Genomic DNA, 21,045 nt, shown 5'->3' on the forward strand with positions numbered 1-21,045 from the left:
AAGAATGAAGCTTTTCTACAAGATCTAGAAAATAGCCTCAAAGGGGCAAATCTAAGAGTTAATGGCTTTAAAGAGGATGTAGAGATAGAGAGGTAGGGTAGGAAGTTTATTCAGTGAAATACTGATAGAAAACTTTCAAAACCTAGGAAAAGATATGAATATTAAGGTATTAGAAGATCACACAACACCAAAAGGATTCAACCCAAATAAGACTAACTGAATTAATATATTAATCAAACTGTCAAAGGTCAAGGATAAAGAAAGTATCCTAAAAGCAGAAAAAGAAAAGAAGCAAAGAACATATAAAGAACATACAAAGCAAAGAACATATATAAAGAACATATAAAGAACAATATATCTGGCAGGAGACAACTCAGCAGGGAACTTAGAGGCCAAGAGAGAGGCAGATGACATAGTCAAAGTGTTTAAGAAAAACAACTTTTGAACTAGAATATTATTTCCAATAAAACTATCCTTCAAACATGAAAGAGAAATACTCTCCCAGACAAACACAGCTGAGGAGTTTCATCAACACCAAACCTGTCTTGCAAAAAATGCTACAGAGAGTTCTTCAATCTGAAAGAAAAGCACATTAATGTAAAAAATATATATCACATGGTGGTATAGAACTCAGTGGTAGTGGTAAATGAACAGATGAATACAGAATAACACTGTAACTATAGTGTTAAAACACTCATATATTAGTAGGAAGATTAAAAGACAAACCTATCAAAAATAGTAACTGAAACAGCTTTCTGAGCATAAAAAGATATAAATAGAGACAATCAAAAGTGACAAAGCAGCCGGGCACGGTGGCTCAAGCCTGTAATCCCAGCACTTTGGGAGGCCAAGTCAGGCAGATCACGAGGTCAGGAGATCGAGACTATCCTGGCTAACATGGTGAAACTCCATCTCTACTAAAAGTACAAAAAAAAAAAAAAAAAAAAAGTCGGGCGTGGTGGTGGGTGCCTGTAGTCCTAGCTACTTGGAAGGCTGAGGCAGGAGAATCACTTGAACCTGGGAGGCGGGGATTGCAGTGAGCTGAGATCACGCCACTGTACTCCAGCCTGGGTGACAGAGTGAGACTCCATCTCAAAAAAAAAAAAAAAGAAGTGACAAAGTGAAGAAATGGGGTGAAGGTGTAGTTTTGGGTTTTTTGTTTGTTTTCTTTTTGCTTATTTATTTTTTTATTTTCATTGTAGTCAGAGTTAAGCTGTCATCTGCTTGAAATAATTGGTTATGTTATTTGCAAGCCTCACAGTAATCACAAAACAAAAACCTATATCGGATACAAAAAAAAGTTGGGTTTTTTTGGGTTTTTTTTTTGAGACGGAGTCTCACTCTGTCGCCCAGGCTGGAGTGCAGTCGCGCAATCTCGGCTCACTGCAAGCTCCGCCTTCCAGGTTCACACCATTCTCTGGCCTCAGCCTCCCGAGTAGGTGGGACTACAGGAGCCCACTACCTCACCTCGCTAAATTTTTTTTGTATTTTTTAGTACAGATGGGGTTTCACCATGTTAGCCAGGACGGTCTCAATCTCCTGACCTCGTGATCTGCCCACCTCTGCCTTCCAAAGTGCTGGGATTACAGGCGTGGGGCAATGCGCCCGGCCCAAAAAAAGTTTTAAATAATAAATTAAAACTTGTCAGAAAAAGTCACTTTTATACAAAGGAAGATGAGAAGAAAGGAAGAAAGAGAGAACCAACAAAACAACCAGAAAATAAATAACAAAATGGCACTAGTAAGCCTGTACCTTATAACATTGAATATAAATGGACTAAATTTCCAATAAAAGACAAAGTGGATGAATGGATTAAAAAAACAAAAACCATACGCTAACCTCATCTATAAAGATACGCAGACCAAAAAAAAAGAAAAAGATATTGTGGAACACACACCAGGGCCAATTGTGGGGTGGAGGGGAAGGGGAGGGAGAGCATTAGGACACATAGCTAACACACACAGGGCTTAAAACCTAGATGATGCATTGACAGGTGCAGCAAACCACCATGGCACACGTATACCTATGTATCAAACCTATACATTTCTGCACTTATATCCCAGAACATAAAGTAAAATTTTTTTAAAAAGAAAAAGATAATCCATGCAAATGAAAACCAAACGAGAACAAGAGTAGTTATGCATAAATAAACAGGATTCAAGACAAAAACTATAAAAAGAGACAAAGGTCATTATATAATATCAAAGGAGTCAATTCAACAACAGGATATAACAATTGTAAATATATATGCACCCAATGCTGGAGCACTCAGCTATATAAAACAAATATTATTAAAATTAAAAAGAAGGATAGATGCCTATACAATAATAACTGGGGACTTCAAAACCTCACTTTCAGCCCTGGGGTATTCATCCAGGAGAAAATCAACAAAGAAACATCAGACTTCAACTGCACTATAGAACAAATGGATATTTATAAAACATTTCATCCAACAGCCCCAGAATACACATTCTTCTCATCAGTGCCCGGCATATTCTCCAGGATAGATCATAAGTTAGACCACAAAACAAGTCTCAAAAAGTTCAAAAAAATTAAAATAACATCAAGTATCTTCTCTGATCATAATGAAATAAAACTAGAGATCAATATGAAGAAAAACTTTGGAAACTAAGCAAACACATGGAAAGTAAAAATATGTTCCTGATTGACCAGTTTGCCAATGAAAAAATGAGGAAAATTTTAAATTTCATGAAACATGTGGGAGTGAAAACACAATAGACCAAAATCTCCATAACACAGAAAGAGCAGTACAAAAAAGGACATTTAAAACAATAAATACCTATATCAAAAAGGTAGAAATATGTCAAATAAGCAACCTAAAGATGCATCTTAACAAATAAGAAAGACAAAAGCAAATGAAATGCACAATTGGTAGAGGAAAAGAAAGAACTCAGATCAGAGCAAAAAATTAGTAAAATTGAAATTTAAAAATACAAAAAAAAATCAATGAAATTAAAAACTGGTGTTTTGCAAACATAAACTAAATCAAAAAACCTTTAGCCACACTAAGAAAAAAAGAGTCCAGGCACAGAGGCTCACACCTGTAATCTCAGCACTTTGGGAGGCCAAGGTGGGTGGATCTCAACGCCAGGTGTTCGAGACCAGCCTGGCCAACGTGGTGAAACCCCATCTGTACTAAAAATACAAAAATTAGCTGGGCGTGGTGGTGGGCACTTGTAATCCCAGCTACTCAGGAGGCTGAGGCAGGACAATCACTTGAACCCAGGAGGCAGAAGTTGCAGTGAGTTGAGACAGCTCCACTGCACTCCAGCCTAGGCAAGAGAGTGAGACTCTGTCTCAAACAAAAAAGAAAAAGAAAAAAATAAAGAAGATTCAAATAGAGAATTTTTTTAAAGATATTATAACTGATAGCAGAGACTGAAGGCATTATTAGAGACTATCATGAGCAACTATATACCAACAAATTAGAAAACCAAGAAGAAAGGGATCAATGCCTAGACCCATATGATATGGCTTGGATCTGTGTCCCCACCCAAATCTCATGTTGAAATGTAATACCAAATGCTGGAAGTGAAGCCTGGTGGGTATCGATTGAATCATGGAGGTGGTTTCTAATGGCTTAACCCAGTCTCCTGAGTGTGGCTCTCATGATAGAGTTCTCACAAGATCTGATTGTTTAAAAGAGTATAGCACTTTCCCTCCCTCTCATCCTCCTGCTCCAGCCATGTAAGGTGTGCCTCCTTCCCCTTTGCCTTCCACTATGCTTGTAAGTTTCCTGAGGCTTTCCCAGCCATGCTTCCTGTACAGCCTGCAAAGTTGAGCCAATTAAACCTCTTTTCTTTATAAACTATCCAGTCTCAGATACTTCTTTATAGCAGTGCAAGAGCAGACCAATACAGAAAATTGGTATCAGAAGTAGGGCATTGCTATAAAGATAACTGAAAATGTGAAAGCACCTTTGGAACTAGGTAAAGTGGCAGAGGTTGGAACAGTTCAGAGGGCTCAGAAAAAAACACAGGAAGATGAGGAAAAGTTTGGAACTTCCAAGAAACTGGTTGAATGGTTGTGTCCAAAATGCTGATAATAATATGAACAATGAAGTCCCAGCTAAAGAGGTCTCAGATGAAAATACAAAACTTATTGAGAACTAGAGTAAAGGTCACTTTTGTTATGCTTTAGCAAAGAGTCTGGAGGCACTGTGCCCCTGCTCTAGGGACCTATGGAACTTTGAACTTGAGAGTGATGATTTAGGTTATCTGGTGAAAAAAATTTCTAAGCAGCAAAGCATTCAAGATGTAGTATAGCTGCTTCTAACAACCTATGCTCTTATTCTTGAGCAAAGAAATGACCTGAAACTGGAATTTCTATTTAAAAGGGAAGCAGAGTGAACAAGTTTGAAATACTTGAAGCCCAGCCATGTGGTAGAAATGAAAAGGCCTTTTTTTTTTTTTTTTTTTTTTTTTTTTTTATCTGTAGCTAACTTTGGGAAACCCCGTCTCTAGTAAGAATACAAAAATTGGCCAGGCATGGTGGCATGTGCCTGTAATCCCAGCTACTCAGGAGGCTGAGGCACAAGAATCACTTGAGTCCAGGAGGTGCAGGTTGCAGTGAGCCAAGATTGTGCCACTACACTCCAGCCTGGGCAACAGGGCAAGACTCCATCTCAAAAGTTAAAAAAAAAATAAAATAGGCCAGGCACGGTGGTTCACACCTGTAATCCTAACTCTCTGGGAGGCCGAGGCGGGTGAATCACCTGAGGTCAGGAGTTCACAACCAGTCTGGCCAATATGATGAAACCCTATCTTTAGTAAAAATACAAAAAATTAGCCAAGCATGGTGGCGGGTGCCTGTAATCCCAGCTACTTGGGAGGCTGAGGCAGGAGAATCACTTGAATCTGGGAGGCAGATATTGCAGTGAGCTGAGATCGCACCATTGCGCTCCAGCTTGGGCAATAAGAGCGAAACTCTGTCTCAAAAAATAATAATAAAAATAAAATAAAATAAAATAAACGCTCAGCCACTAAAAAAAAAGTAGAAATTTTGCATATAAACAACCTAATGGTACACCTCTAGCAAAAACAATCCAAATCCAAAATTAGTAGAAGGAAAGAAAGAATAAAGATCAGAGCAGAAGTAAATTTGAGACAAAAATTAATGAAATGAAAAGGTAAACATAATAGCAAATCTTTAGCTAGACTGAGAAAAAGAGAACATACAAATAAATAAAACAAACAAACAAAAAAAAACAGAAAAGGAGACATTACAAGTGACAACACAAAATACAAAGAATCATTAAAGTCTATTGTGAACAACTATTATGCCAACAAATTGAAAAACCTAAACGACATGCATAAGTTCCTGGACACAGAAAACCTATGAAGATTGAACCAGGTAGAAATAAAAAACGTGAACACACCAATAACAAGTAACAAGATTGAAGCAATAATAAAAAGTCTCCCAACAAAGAAATGCTCAGGACCACAGGGCTTCACCCATGAATTCTACCAAATCTTTAAAGAAGAACTAACACCACTTCTTTTCAGACTTGCAAAAAAATTGACGGGCAGGGAATTCTTTGAAACTATTCTATGTGGCCAGCATTACTCTGATACCAAAACTGAACAAGGACACAACAGAAAAAGGAAACTACAGGACAATATCTCAGTTGAACATATAATCAAAAATCCTCAATAAAATGTTGGCAAAATGAACCCAAGAGCCCATAAAAAGATTATATGCCATGATCAAGTGGGATTAATCCTAGAGATGCAAGGAAGGGGTTCAACATACACAAATCCAAAAATACGATATATCACATCAACAGAATGAAGGAAAAAAATATATAATCTTTACAATCAATTCAGAAAAAGCATTTGATAAAATTCAACATGCCTTCATGATAAAAACTTTTAACATATTAGGTACAGAAGGAACATGTCTCAATATACAATAAAGGCCATATATGACAAACCCATAGCTAACGTTATACCAAATGAGGAAAAATGGAAAGCTTTTTGTATAAGCACTAGAACAAGACAAGCATACCCAATTTCACCACTCATATTCAAAATAGTACTGGAAGTCTGAGCCAGAGCAACCAGGCAAGAGAAAAATATAAAGGGCATCCAAATTGGAAAGGAGAAAGTCAGATGGTCTCTATTTGTACACAACATGATCTAATGTAGAAAAACCTAAAGACCACAAAAAGCTTTTACAGCTGATAAATTCAGTAAAGTCGCAAGATACAAAATCAGTATAAAAAATAGCTAGTGTTTCATTGAATGTAAATGGCCCAAATGCTCCATTTAAAAGACAGAGAACCACAAAAAGGATAAGGACTAACCAACCAACTGTCTGCTGCCTTCAGGAGACTCACCTAACACAGAAACTTAAAGTAAAGGGGTGGAAAAGGGCATTTCATGCAAATGGACACCAAAGTGAGCAGGGGTATCTCGTCTTATATCAGACAAAACAAACTTTAAAGCAAGAGCAGTTAAAAGAGACAAAGAGGGACATTATACAATGGTAAAAAGGCTTTGTGTAACAGGAAAATATCACAATCCTAAAGATATATGCACCTAACACTAGAGCTCCCAAATTTATAAAACAATTACCAACAGACCTAAGAAATGAGATTGACAGTAACATAATAAGGGTGGGGGACTTCAATACTCCACTGACAGCACTAGACAGGTCATCAAGACAGAAAGTCAACAAAGAAACAATGGATTTAAACTATACCTTGGAACAAATGGACTTAACACATATATACAGAACATTTCATCCAACAACTAGAGAAAACACATCTTATTCAACAGGGCATGGAACTGTCTCCAAGATAGATCATGTGATAGACCACAAAAGATGCCTCAATAAATTTAAGAAAATTGAAATTATATCAAGCACTCTCTCAGACTACAATGAAATAAAACCGGAAATCAACTACAAAAGGAACCTTCAAAACCATGCAAACACATGGAAATTAAATAACCTGCTCCTGAATGAGCATTGGGTCAAAAACAAGATCAAGATGGAAATCTAAAAATTCTTTGAATGGAATGACAATAATGACACAACCTATCAAAACCTCTGGGATACAGCTAGGACAGTGCTAAGAAGAAAGTTCATAGCCCTAAACACCTACATCAAAAAATCTGAAAGAGCACAGACAATCTAAGGTCACATCTCAACAAACTAAAGAAACAAGACCAAACCAAACACAAACTCAGCAGAAGAAAGGAAATAACCAAGATCAGAGCAGAACTAAATGAAATTGAAACAAACAAAAATACAAAAGGTAAATGAAACAAAAAGGTGGTTCTTTGAAAGATAAAATTGGGCCAGCGCAGTGGCTCTCGCCTATAATCCCAGCACTTTGGGAGTCTCAGGCGGGTAGATCACCTGAGGTCGGGAGTTCAAGACCAGCCTGACCTACATGGAGAAACCTCATCTCTACTAAATGTACAAAAATTAGCTGGGCATGGTGGTGGGCGCCTGTAATCCTAGCTACTCAGGAGGCTGAGGCAGGAGAAGCTTGAACCAGGTGGCGGACATTGCAGTGAGCTGAGATCACACCACTGCACTCCAGCCTGGATGACAATAGCGAGACTCCATCTCAAAAAACAAAACAAAATAAAAGGTAAAATTGATAGACCATTAGCCAGATTAACCCAAGAAAAGAAGAGAGAAAATCCAAATAACCCCGCTAAGAAACAAAAGAGGAGATATTACAGTTGACACCACTGAAATACAAAAGATCATTCAAGGCTATTATGAACACCTTTATGCAAATAAACTAGAAAACCTAGAGGAGATGGATAAATTCCTGGAAAAATACAACCCTCCTAGCTTAAATCAGGAAGAATTAGATACCCTGAACAGATCAATAACAAGCAGTGAGATTGAAATGATAATTTTAAAAATACCAACAAAAAAAATACAGGACCAGACAGATTCACAGCAGAACTCCATCAGATATTCAAAGAAGAATGGGGACCAATCCTGTTGACACTATTCCACAAGATAGAGAAAGAAGGAACCTTTCCTAATTCATTCTATGAAGCCAGAATCACCCTAATATCAAAACCAGGGAAGGACATAACCAAAAAAGAGAACTACAGATCGATATCGTTGATGAACATAGACGCTAAAATCCTTAACGAAATCCTACCTAACCAAATCTAACAACATATCAAAAAGTTAATCTACCATGATCAAGTGGGTTTCATATCAGGGATGCAGGGATGGTTTAACATACACAAGTCTGTACATGTGATACTCCACATAAACAGAATTAAAAACAAAAATCACATGATCATCTCAACAGATGCAGAAAAAGCATTCAACAAAATCTAGCAAGCTTTATGATTAAAACTCTCAGCAAAATTGGCACAAAAGGGACATACCTTAATGTAATAAACGCCATCTATGACAGATCCATAACCAACATAATACTGAATGAGGAAAGGTTGAAAGCATTCCCTCTGAGAACTGCAACAAGGCTAAGATGCCTACTCTCACCACTCCTTTTCAACATGGTACTGGAAGTCCTAGGCAGAGCAATCAGACAAGAAAAAGAAATATACGGCATCCAAATTAGTAAAGAGGAAGTCAAACTGTCACTGTTTGCTGACGATATGATCATTTACTTTGAAAACCCCATAGACTCCTTTAGAAAGCTCCTAGAACTGATAAAAGAATTCAGCAAAGTTTCCAGATACAAGATTACAATTACAGATACAAGATTAAGATTCCAGAAACAAGCTATACAAATATAGCTCTTCTGTATACCAACAGTGAACAGAGAATCAAATCAAGAATTCAACCCCTTTTGGCTGGGCACAGTGGCTCATGCCTGTAATCCTAGCACTTTGGGAGGTGGAGGGGGGCAGATCATGAGGTCAGGAAATCAAGACCATCCTGGCTAACATGGTGAAATCCCGTCTCTACTAAAAATACAAAAAAATGAGCTGAGCGTGGTGGCAGGCGCCTGTAGTCCCAGCTAGTTGGGAAGCTGAGGCAGGAGAATGGCATGAACCCGGGAGGTGGAGCTTGCAGTGAGCTGACATCACGCCACTGCACTCCAGCCTGGGCGACAGAGTGAGACTCCATCTCAAAAAAAAAAAAGGAAGAATTCAATCTCTTTTATAATAGTTGCAAAGGGGGCGGTTCCAACATGGCCAAATAGGAACACCTCCAGCCTCCAGCTCCCAGCGTGAACGACACAGAAGATGGGTGATTTCTGCATTTCCAACTGAGGTACCGGGTTCATCTCACTGGGGCGTGTTGGACAGTGGGTGCAGGACAGTGGGTGCAGCCCACCGAGTGAGAGCCAAAGCCGGGCGAGGCATCGCCTCACCTGGGAAGTGCAAGGGGTAAGGGAATTCCCTTTCCCAGCCAAGGGAAACCGTGACACACAACACCTGGAAAACCAGGTCACTCCCACCCTAATACTGCGTTTTACCAAGGGTCTTAGCAAACGGCATACCGGGAGATTATATCCCGTGCCTGGCTTGGAGGGTCCCACGCACACAGGGCCTCCTTCATTGCTAACACGGCAGTCTAAGATCTAATTGCCAGGCGGGAGCGAGGCTGGGGGAGGGGCACCTACCATTGCTGTGGCTTGGGTAGGTAAACAAGGCAGCCAGGAAGCTCGAACTGGGTGGAGCCCAACACAGCTCAAGGAGGCCTGCCTGCCTCTGTAGACTCCACCTCTGGGGACAGGGCATAGCCAAACAAAAGGCAGCAGAAACTTCTGCAGATTTAAATATCCCTGTCTGACAGCTTTGAAGAGAGTAGTGGTTCTCCCAGCACAGAGTTTGAGATCTGAGAATGGACGGACAGCCAGCTCAAGTGGGTCCCTGACCCCCGAGTAGCCTAACTGGGGGACATCCCCCAGTAGGGGCAGACTGACACCTCACACCTCACACGGCCGGTACCCCTCTGAGACAAAGCTTCCAGAGGAATGATCAGGCGGCAACATTTGCTGTTCAGCAATATTCACTCTTCTGCAGCCTGTGCTGCTGATACCCAGGCAAACAGGCTCCGGGGTAGACCTCGAGTAAACTCCAACAGACCTGCAGCTGAGGGTCCTGACTGTTAGAAGGAAAACTAACAAACAGAAAGGACATCCACACCAAAACCACATCTGTACATCACCATCATCAAAGACCAAAGGTAGATAAAAACCACAAAGATGGGGAAAAAGCAGTGCAGAAGAGCTGAAAATTCTAAAAATTAGAGAGCCCCTCCCCCTCCAAAGGAATGCAGCTCCTCGCCAGCAACGGAACAAAGCTGGATGGAGAATGACTTTGACGAGTTGAGAGAAGAAGGCTTCAGACGATCAAACTTCTCCGAGGTAAAGGAGGAAGTCTGAACCATCGCAAAGAAGCTAAAAAAACTTGAAAAAAGATTATACAAATGGCTAGCTAGAATAACCAATGTAGAGAAGTCTTTAAATGACCTGATAGAGCTGAAAACCATGACACGAGAACTACATGACAAATGCACAAGCTTCGGTAACCAACTTGACCAACTGGAAGAAAGGGTATCAGTGATTGAAGATCAAATGACTGAAACGAAACAAGAAGAGAAGTTTAGAGAAAAAAGACTAAAAAGAAATGAACAAAGCCTCCAACAAATATGGGACTATGTGAAAAGACCAAATCTACGTCTGATTGGGGTACCTGAAAGTGATGGGGAGAATGGAACCAAGTTGGAATACACTCTGCAGGATATTATCCAGGAGAACTTCCCCAACCTAGCAAGGCAGGCCAACATTCAAATTCAGGAAATACAGAGAACGCCACAAAGATACTCCTCAAGAAGAGCAACTCCAAGACACATAATTGTCAGATTCACCAAAGTTGAAAAGAAGGAAAAATGTTAAGGGCACCCAGAGAGAAAGGTCAGGTAACCCACAAAGGGAAGCCCATCAGACTAGCAGCGGGTCTCTTGGCAGAAACTCTACAAGCCAGAAGAGAGTGGGGGTCAATATTTAACATTCTTAAAGAAAAGAATTTTCAACCCAGAATTTCATATCCAGCCAACCTAAGTTTCATAAGTGAAGGAGAAATAAAATCCTTTACAGACAAGCAAATGCTGAGAGATTTTACCACCACCAGGATTGCCCTACAAGAGCTCCTGAAGGAAGCACTAAACATGGAAAGGAACAACCAGTACCAGCCACTGCAAAAACATGCCAAATTGTAAAGACCATCAATGCTAGGAAGAAACTGCATCAACTAACGAGCAAAATAACCACCTATCATCATAATGACAGGATCAAGTTCACACATAACAATATTAACCTTAAATGAAATTGGGCTAAATGTTCCAACTAAAAGACACAGACTGGAAAATTGGATAAAGAGTCAAGATCCATCAGTTTGCTGTACTCAGGAGACCCATCTCACATGCAGAGACACACATAGGCTCAAAATAAAGGGATGGAGGAAGATCTACCAAGCAAATGGAAAACAAAAAAAGGCAGGGGTTGCAATCCTAGTCTCTGATAAAACAGACTTTAAACCAACAAAGATCAAAAGACACAAAGAAGGCCATTACATAATGGTAAAGGGATCAATTCAACAAGAAGAGCTAACTATCCTAAATATATATGCACCCAATACAGGAGCACCCAGATTCATAAAGCAAGTCCTTAGAGACTTAAAAAGAGACTTAGACTCCCACACAATAATAATGGGAGACTTTAACACCCCATGGTCAACATTAGACAGATCAATGAGACAGAAAGTTAACAGCGATATCAGGAATTGAACTCAACTCTGCACCAAGCCAACCTAATAGACATCTACAGAACTCTCCACCCCAAATCAACACAATATACATTCCTCTCAGCACCACATCGCACTTATTCTAAAATTGACCACATAGTTGAAAGTAAAGCATTCCTCGGCAAATGTAAAAGAACAGAAATTATAACAAACTGTCTCTCAGATCACAGTGCAATCAAACTAGAACTCAGGATTAAGAAACTCAATCAAAACCACTTAACTACATAGAAACTGAACAACCTGCTCCTGAATGACTACTGGGTACATAACAAAATGAAGGCAGAAATAAAGATGTTCTTTGAAACCAATGAGAACAAGGATATAACATACCAGAATTTCTGGGACACATTTAAAGCAGTGTGTAGAGGGAAATTTATAGCACTAAATGCCCCCAAGAGAAAGCAGGAAAGATCTAAAATTGACACCCTAACATCACAATTAAAAGAACTAAAGAAGCAAGAGCAAACACGTTCAAAAGCTAGCAGAAGACAAGAAATAACTGAGATCAGAGCAGAACTGAAGGAGATAGACACACAAAAAACCCTTCAAAAAAATCAGTGAATCTAGGAGCTGGTTTTTCAAAAAGATCAACAAAATTGACAGACTGCTAGCGAGACTAAACAGAAGAAAAGAGAGAAGAATCAAAAAGACGCAATAAAAAATGATAAAGGGGATATCACCACTGACCTCACAGAAATACAAACTACCATCAGAGAATACTATAAACACCTCTACGCAAATAAATTAGAAAACCTAGAAGAAATGGATAAATTCCTGGACACATACACTCTCCCAAGACTAAACCAGGAAGAAGTTGAATCCCTGAATAGACCAATAGTAGGCTCTGAAATTGAGGCAATAATTAATAGCCTACCAACTAAAAAAAGTCCAGGACCAGACGGATTCACAGTAGAATTTTACCCGAGGTAAAAGGAGGAGCTGATACCATTCCTCCTGAAACTATTCCAATCAATAGAAAAAGAGGGCGTCCTCCCTAACTCATTTTATGAGGCCAACATCATCCTGATACCAAAGCCTGGCAGAGACACAACAAAGAAAGAGAATTTTAGACCAATATCCCCTGATGAACATCGATGCAAAAATCCTCAATAAAATACTGGCAAACCGAATCCAGCAGCACATCAAAAAGCTTATCCACCATGATCAAGTGGGCTTCATCCCTGGGATGCAAGGTTGGTTCAGCATATGCAAATCAATAAAGGTAATCCAGCATATAAACAGAACCAAAGACAAAAACCACATGATTATCTCCATAGATGCAGAAAAGGCCTTTGACAAAATTCAACAGCCCTTCATGCTAAAAACTCTCAATAAATTAGGTATTGCTGGGACATATCTCAAAAAAATAACAGCTATTTATGAGAAACCCACAGCCAATATCATACTGAATGGGCAAAAACTGGAAGCATTCCCTTTGAAAACTGGCACAAGACAGGGATGCCCTCTCTCACCACTCCTATTCAACAAAGTGTTGGAAGCTCTGGCCAGGGCAATCAGGCAGGAGAAAGAAATAAAGGGTATTCAATTAGGAAAAGAGGAAGTCAAATTGTCCCTGTTTACAGATGACATGATTGTATATTTAGAAAACCCCATCATCTCAGCCCAAAATCTCCTTAAGCTGATAAGCAACTTTAGCAAAGTCTCAAGATACAATATTAATGTGCAAAAATCACAAGCACTCCTATACACCAATAACAGACAAACAGAGAGCCAAATTATGAATGAACTCCCATTCACAATTGCTTCAAAGAGAATAAAATACCTAGAAATCCAACTTACAAGGGATATGAAGGACCTCTTCAAGGAGAACTACAAACCACTGCTCAAAGAAATAAAAGAGGACACAAACGAATGGAAGAACATTCCATGCTCATGGATAAGAAGAATCAATATCATGAAAATGGCCATACTGCCCAAGGTAATCTATAGATTCAATGACATCCCCATTAAGCTACCAAAGACTTTCTTCACAGAATTGGAAAAAACTGCTTTAAAGTTCATATGGAACCAAAAAAGAGCCTGCATTGCCAAGACAATCCTAAGCCAAAAGAACAAAGCTGGAGGCATCACACTACCTGACTTCAAACTATACTACAAGGCTACAGTAACCAAAACAGCATGGTACTGGTACCAAAACAGAGATATAGACCAATAGAACAGAACAGAGCTCTCAGAAATAATACCACACATCTACAACCATCTGATCTTTGACAAACATGACAAAAACAAGAAATGGGGAAAGGATTCCCTATTTTATAAATGGTGCTGGAAAAACTGGCTAGCTCATCATCACTGGACATTAGAGAAATGCAAATCAAAACCACAATGAGATACCATCTCACACAAGTTAGAATGGCGATCATTAAAAAGTCAAGAAACAACAGATGCTGGAGAGGATGTGGAGAAATAGGAACACTTTTACACTGTTGGTGGGACCGTAAACTAGTTCAACCATTGTGGAAGACAGTGTGGCGATTCCTCAAGGATCTTGAACTAGAAATACCATTTGACCCAGCTATCCCATTACTGGGTATATACCCAAAGGATTATAAAACATGCTGCTATAAAGACACATGCACATGTATGTTTATTGCAGCACTATTCACAATAGCAAAGACTTAGAACCAATCCAAATGTCCATCAATGACAGACTGGATTAGGAAAATGTGGCACATATACACCACGGAATACTATGCAGCCATAAAAAAGGATGAGTTCATGTTCTTTGTAGGGACATGGATGCAGCTGGAAATCATCATTCTCAGCAAACTATCGCAAGAACAGAAAACCAAACACCGCATGTTCTCACTCATAGGTGGGAACTGAACAATGAGAACATGTGTACACAGGAAGGGGAACATCACACACCAGGGCTTGTCGTGGGGTTGGGGGAGCGGGGAGGGATAGCATTAGGAGATATACCGAATGTAAATGACGAGTTAATGGGTGCAGCACACCAACATGGCACATGTGAACATATGTAACAAACCTGCACATTGTGCACATGTACCCTAGATCTTAAATTACAATAAAAAAATTAATTAATTTTTAAAAAAAGAAAATGGTATATATACAATGGAATACTATACAGCCATAAAAAGGAATCAGTTAACAGTATTTGCAGTGACCTGGATGAGACTGGAGACTATTATTCTAAGTTAAATAACTCAGAAATGGAAAACCAAACATTGCATGTTCTCACTGATATGTGGGGGCTAAACTATGAGGACGCAAAGACATAAGAATTAGGAAATGGACATTGCGGACTTGCAGGGAAGAGTGGGAGTGGGGCACAGGATAGAAGACTACAAATGTGGTGCAGTGTATGCTGCTTGGGTGATAGGTACACCAAAATCTCACAAATCACCACGAAAGAACTTACTCATGTAACCAAATACCACCTGTACCCCCAATAACTAAGGGAAAAATAAAATTTAAATAATAATAAATAAAAGCACTTTGAAAAAATTTTTTTAAATCACTAGTGTTTCTAAACACCAATAACAGACTACCTGAAAAAGAAATGAAGCAAGCAATCCCATTTGAAATAGCTACAAAAAAAATGAATATCTAGGAATAAATTTAACCAAGGCAATAAAAGACCTGTACAATGAAAACAATAAAACACGGATGAAAGAAATTGAAGAGGATACAAAGAAATGGAAAGACATCCCACATTCTTGGACTGGAAGAATTAATATTGTTAAAATGACTGTACTACTACAGATGCAATGCAATTCCTAGTATGATACCAATGACATTCTTCACAGAAATAGAAAAAAAATTCTAAAATTTGTATGGAACCACAAAAGACCCCAAATAACCAAAGCAATACTGAGAAAAAAAAAAGAAGAAGAAGAAAAAAAAAAGCTGGAGGCATTACACTATCTGACTTCAAATATACTACAAAGCTATAGTAATACTATGGTTTTGGCGTAAAAACAGACATACAGACTAATAGAACAGAATAGAGAACCCAGAGCTAAATCCACATATTTACGGCCAACTGATTTTTTTTTTCCTTTCCTTTCCTTTCCTTTCCTTTCTTCCTTTCTTTCTTTCTTCCTTTCCTTTTTCCTTTCCCTTCCCTTCCCTTCCCTTCCCTTCCCTTCCCTCCCCTCCCCTCCTTTCCCTTTCCCTTTCCCTTTCCCTTTCCCTTTCCCTTTCCCTTTCCTTCCCTTCCCTTTCCTTTCTTTTTCTTTCATTTCATTTCATTTCATTTCATTTGAGACAGAATCCTGCTGGAGTGCAGCAGTTTGATCTCGGCTCACTGCAGCATCTGCCTCCCAGGTTTAAGAGATTCTCATGCCTCAGGCCCCTGCGTAGCTGGGATTACAGGTGTGTGCCACCACACCCAGCTAATTTTTATATTTTTAGTAGAGACGAGGTTTCATCATGTTGGCCAGGCTGCTCTCAAACTTCTAACCTCAAGTGATCCACCCGCCTTGGCTTCCTAAAGTGCTGGGATTACAAGCGTGAGCCACCAACCCTGGCCAAGGCCAACTGATTTTCAACAAAGTTACCTTCATTCATTGGGAAAAGGACAATCTGTTTAATAAATGGATGATGGAAAAACTAGATATCCATATGCAAAAGAATAAAAATAGGCCCAAATATCTCACCATTTATAAAAATCAATTTTAAATGGATTAAAGACTTAAACATCATAACTGAAACTATGAAACTACTAGAAGAAAATATAAAGGAAACACTTTAAGACATTGGTCTGGGCAAAGATTTTATGAATAAGACTATAAAAGCCAGACAAAGAAACAAAAATAGACAAATGAAATTATATCAAACTAAAAAGGTTCCGCATAGCAAAGGAAACCTGCCAATAGAGTGAAGAGACAACCTATTGAAAGGGATAAAATATTTTTCCAACAAGGAATTTACCTCCAGAATATATAAAAAACTTAACAGTAGTAAAACAAATATTCCAATTTAAAAATTGGCAAATGGTCTGGGTGTGGTAGCTCACGCCTATAATCCCAGCACTTTGGGAGACCAAGGTGGGCAGATCATCTGAGGTCAGGAATTCGAGAACATCCTGGCCAACACAGTGAAACCCCGTCTCTACTAACACTACAAAAACTAGCTGGGCATGGTGGCACGTGCCTGTAGTCCCAGCTACTCAGGAGGCTGAGGCAGGAGAATTGCTCGAACCCAGGAGGTGGAGATTGCAGTGAGCCCAGATCGTGCCACTGCACTCCAGCCTGGGCAACAGAGAGAGACTCTGTCTCAAAATAAATTAATTAATTAATAAAATAAAATAAAATAAATAAAATAAAATAAAAATTGACAAATGATCTAAATACACATGTCTCAAAAAAAAGACATAAAAATGACTTACAATCATAGAAAAATGCTCAGCATCACTAATTATCAGGAAAATGGAAATCAAAACCACCAGGAGATATTATCTCACTTCAGTTAGGATGACTATTATTAAAAAGACAAAAAATAATAAGTGCTAGAGAGAATGCAGAGAAATGAGAACTCTTCTACACTATTGATGGGAAAGTATAGTATAGTATAGCCATATGGAAAACAGTATGAAGGCTCCTCAAAAAACTAAAAATAGAACCACCATATGATCCAGCAATACCATTACTAGGTATATATTCAAAGGAAAGGACATCAGTATGTCAAAGAGATATGTGGCTCTCTTGTTTATTGCACCACTATTCACAATAGTCAAGATACGGAATCAACATAAATGTCCATTAACAGATGAATCAATTTTTAAAATGTGGTGAATGTATGCAATGGAATACTATTCAGCCACCTAAAAGAGTGAAATCCTGTTATTCACAGCAACACGGATAAGCTTAGAGGACATTACGTTAAGTGAAATAAGTCAGGCACAGAAAGACACATACCTCATGTTCTCACTCATATATGGAAGCTAAAAGAGTTGATCTCATAAAAATAGAAGGTAAAATAGTGGTTACTAGAGGCTGGGAAGGATAACATGTAGGGAGGACAGGAAGGGCAGGTAGGGAGAGGTCAGTTAGCAGACACAAGAGGCCAGGTGTGGAGGCTCACGCCTGTAATCTCAGCACTTTGGGAGGCCAAGGCAGGTGGATCGCTTGAGGTCAGGAGTTCAAGATCAGTATGGTCAACATGATAAGATCCCGTCTCTACTAAAAATACAAAAATTAATAAGGTATGGTGGTGCACACCTATATTCCAGCTACTTGGGAGGCTGAGGCAGGAGAACCACTTGAACCCGGGAGGCAGAGGTTGCAGTGAGCCAAGATGGAGCCACTGTACTGCAGCCTGGGTGACACATCAAAACTCTATCTCAAAAAAAAAAAACAAAAAAGGTCAAAAAAATCATAAGTTGAGCCATCATTAAGTCAGGGACCTTCACAAGTCTGTAGTTGTAAGCTCAGTACCTTTTTGTGGAAAATGAGCAACTTACTAAATCTTATGAAAGGGAATACATCCTCTATTCTACTATATCTAGTTTCCATCCTTGAAAACAAACAAACCAAAAAAGTAATACTCATTGGAAATAATAAAATGATAAAATGAACCTAAGGTATCCTTTTATGAAATTACCTGCTATAATAGTAAAAACAAAAACAAAACCTGGAAATAGCTTTAGCTACAATGAGAGAAAGTTGTTAAATAAATTACATTAATTTAGTAAGCTATCATGAAGTCATTAAAATAACTACGAGCACTACACAGAACCACAGTGCTGTGGTTTGAATGTCTCCTCCAAAACTCACACTGAAATTTAATTGCCATTGTGACAATATTAAGACGTGGGACCTTTAAGAGGTGATTAGATCATGAGAGCTCTCCCCTTAGTAACAGATTGATGCCACTATCTCCGGAGCGGGTTAGTGACCTCAGGAGTGTGTTCCTGATCAAAGGATGAAATTCAGCGCACATCCTTTCTATATCTTGCATGATCTCATGCCCTCCTACCCTTCCACCATACAATAACTCAATAAGAAGACCAGGCACGGTAGCTCATGCCTGTAATCCCAGCACTTTGTGAGGCCGAGGCGGGCAAATAACCTGAGGTCGGGAGTTCGAGACCAGCCTGACCAACATGGAGAAACCCCATCTCTACTAAAAATACAAAAAATTATCCAGGCATGGTGGCACATGCCTGTAATCCCAGCCACTCGGGAGGCTGAGGCAGGAGAATCACTTGAACCCGGGAGGCGGACGTTGCAGTGAGCCGAGATTGCACCATTGCACACCAGCCTAGGCAATAAGAGCAAAACTCCGTCTCAGAAAAAATAAAAAGAAAAGAGAATAACGCAGTTCTTAAGAAGGCCCTCGCCAGATGGCAGTACCATGATCTTGAACTTCTCTGCTTCCAGAATCATGAGCCAAATAAACTTGCATTGTTGATAAATTACCCCATCTGTGGAATTCTGTTATGCCCGCAGAAAATGGAAATAGATACATAGAAATATTTATGATATATTAAATGAAAGAAGATAAAAATGGTATGGAGTCTAAGTACAACTATGTCAATTATTATATACATGGACATTGATAAAATGATAGTAAACAAAATGTTGAAAGGCTGTGTTATTTACCACTAAAAGGCAGTAAAATTCAAAGTACTTCATAGGATAAACAAAGGAAAAGATAAATTCATCTAGAAGACCTGCAAAATCTGGACCATACTTTTAGTAGCAAGGAATTGTAAGGTTTCCCTGTGCCTCTCTAACCCAGTGAGTAAATATAAAACCATCAAAACTACTTACCACAGTTTAAAATTTTAACCTGTGGCCTAGAAAAATATTTTCACTTTTTATGAAAACAATATTAACAACTTGGTTTCAACAAATTTATACATTTAAAAAATGAATGAACAATACTAATAACATGGATTGGGAAAGATAAAAGTAAAGTGTGTTCCTTATGCAAAGACACATCTTACTATTAGTAGATATATGTGAAATATTCTAATTTGGGAAAAATTAAGAAAAATATATTTTTAAAAATTTAGATCTTACCAAAGGATGAAGAAAAAAATTAAGAGAAAGAACTTTTGAAATACCTATTATGTTGACTCTTCCTGGTGCTCGAACATAAAACTTGGGAATAGATCCAAACTTGGAGTTAAACATCTCCTTTAGCTTCAGTAACCTGAAAATAAAAGTACAATATTTCAGATTATCATATAACAGAAAATCCATAACATACACACACACACACACACACTCCATATGCCTGCCACCACTCATTATTCCTTAAAAAAATAAAAGCAAAATTTCCTAGTGACATACTTCCTTGAAAATCCCAAATGAACAATACTGTAATCTCTAAATGGCACAAAAGTATAGCTAAGTACACTGAAGAATTTAAAAGTTAAGATTGATATACCCAACAGAAAAAGCTACTTCCTTCCCTTTTGAAGAATCTAGTTTCTGTATACTTTTTTGGTGACATGCAGGGTAGAATCTCTTATATTAAAAGGTGCACCATGTGGTAGTATATTTAGTTTCCTAAGGCTGTCATAACAAAGAACTATAAACTGGATGACTTAATACAACAGAGATTTATAATCACAAGTCTGCAGCCAGAAGTCTAAAGTCAGAGGTCAGTAGTACCTCTGAAAGCTGTAGAGGAGAATCCTTTCTTCCCTGCCTCTTTCTATCTTCTGGTAGCAGCCATCAATCCTTGGTATTCCTTGGCTTTCAGCTTCATCACTCTTAACTCTGCTGTGTCACCACATGGCATTCTCTCTGTTTTTCCTTCTTGTAAGGACACCAGTCATATTGGATTAAAGTCCATCCACTCTAATTGAGTATGACCTCATCTTCATTGATTACATTTGCAAAGATGCTAGTCCAAATAAGGTCACATTCTGCAGTTTCAAGTAGATATGAATTTGGGGGGTTATACTGTCTAACTCAGAACATGTAGTAAAATAAAAACTAGACTGGACATCAGGAAACCACAGTTCTAATTCTAATGAGATCTCTAATTCAATGTCGAAGTTTGGCAAATCATTTTCTCCTGGCCTCTCTTCTCTAAAATTTGAGAATTTGAACTAGATATTCCTCATAGGTCCCTTCCAGACCCAAAATTCTTGTAATATATTTAATAACTCGATACTCTCAAATTATCTCAAGTCAATTCTGTGAATAGCCCTCATTATTTGTAGTCTCACATCATATTGTATCTGGGTACTAACACCGGGATAATAAACATTTATTAAAGCCTAATATATTCAGGATATTAATTAATTAAGAAACAGAGACCCACA

General features: G+C 38.6%; 1 protein-coding gene across 12 annotated transcripts in view; it reads right to left on the reverse strand.

Moving 5' to 3' along the window:
• Positions 1-21,045, reverse strand: part of GALK2 (galactokinase 2) — a 244,345-nt gene that overhangs the window by 180,794 nt on the left and 42,506 nt on the right. For 10 of the 12 annotated variants that reach the window (XM_021940543.2, XM_017960600.2, XM_017960602.2 and 7 more), the window contains exon 2: positions 19,834-19,922. In XM_021940543.2, the coding sequence (XP_021796235.1) occupies positions 19,834-19,922 (89 nt within the window). Of the gene's footprint in view, positions 1-8,387; positions 8,532-19,833; positions 19,929-20,386; positions 21,038-21,045 lie in introns of those variants that run through there. The other 2 variants (XM_017960601.3, XM_009210133.4) reach the window with 2 other exon arrangements.

The sequence above is a fragment of the Papio anubis genome, chromosome 7 (genome assembly GCF_008728515.1).
Source record: "Papio anubis isolate 15944 chromosome 7, Panubis1.0, whole genome shotgun sequence".
NCBI lineage: Eukaryota > Metazoa > Chordata > Mammalia > Primates > Cercopithecidae > Papio > Papio anubis.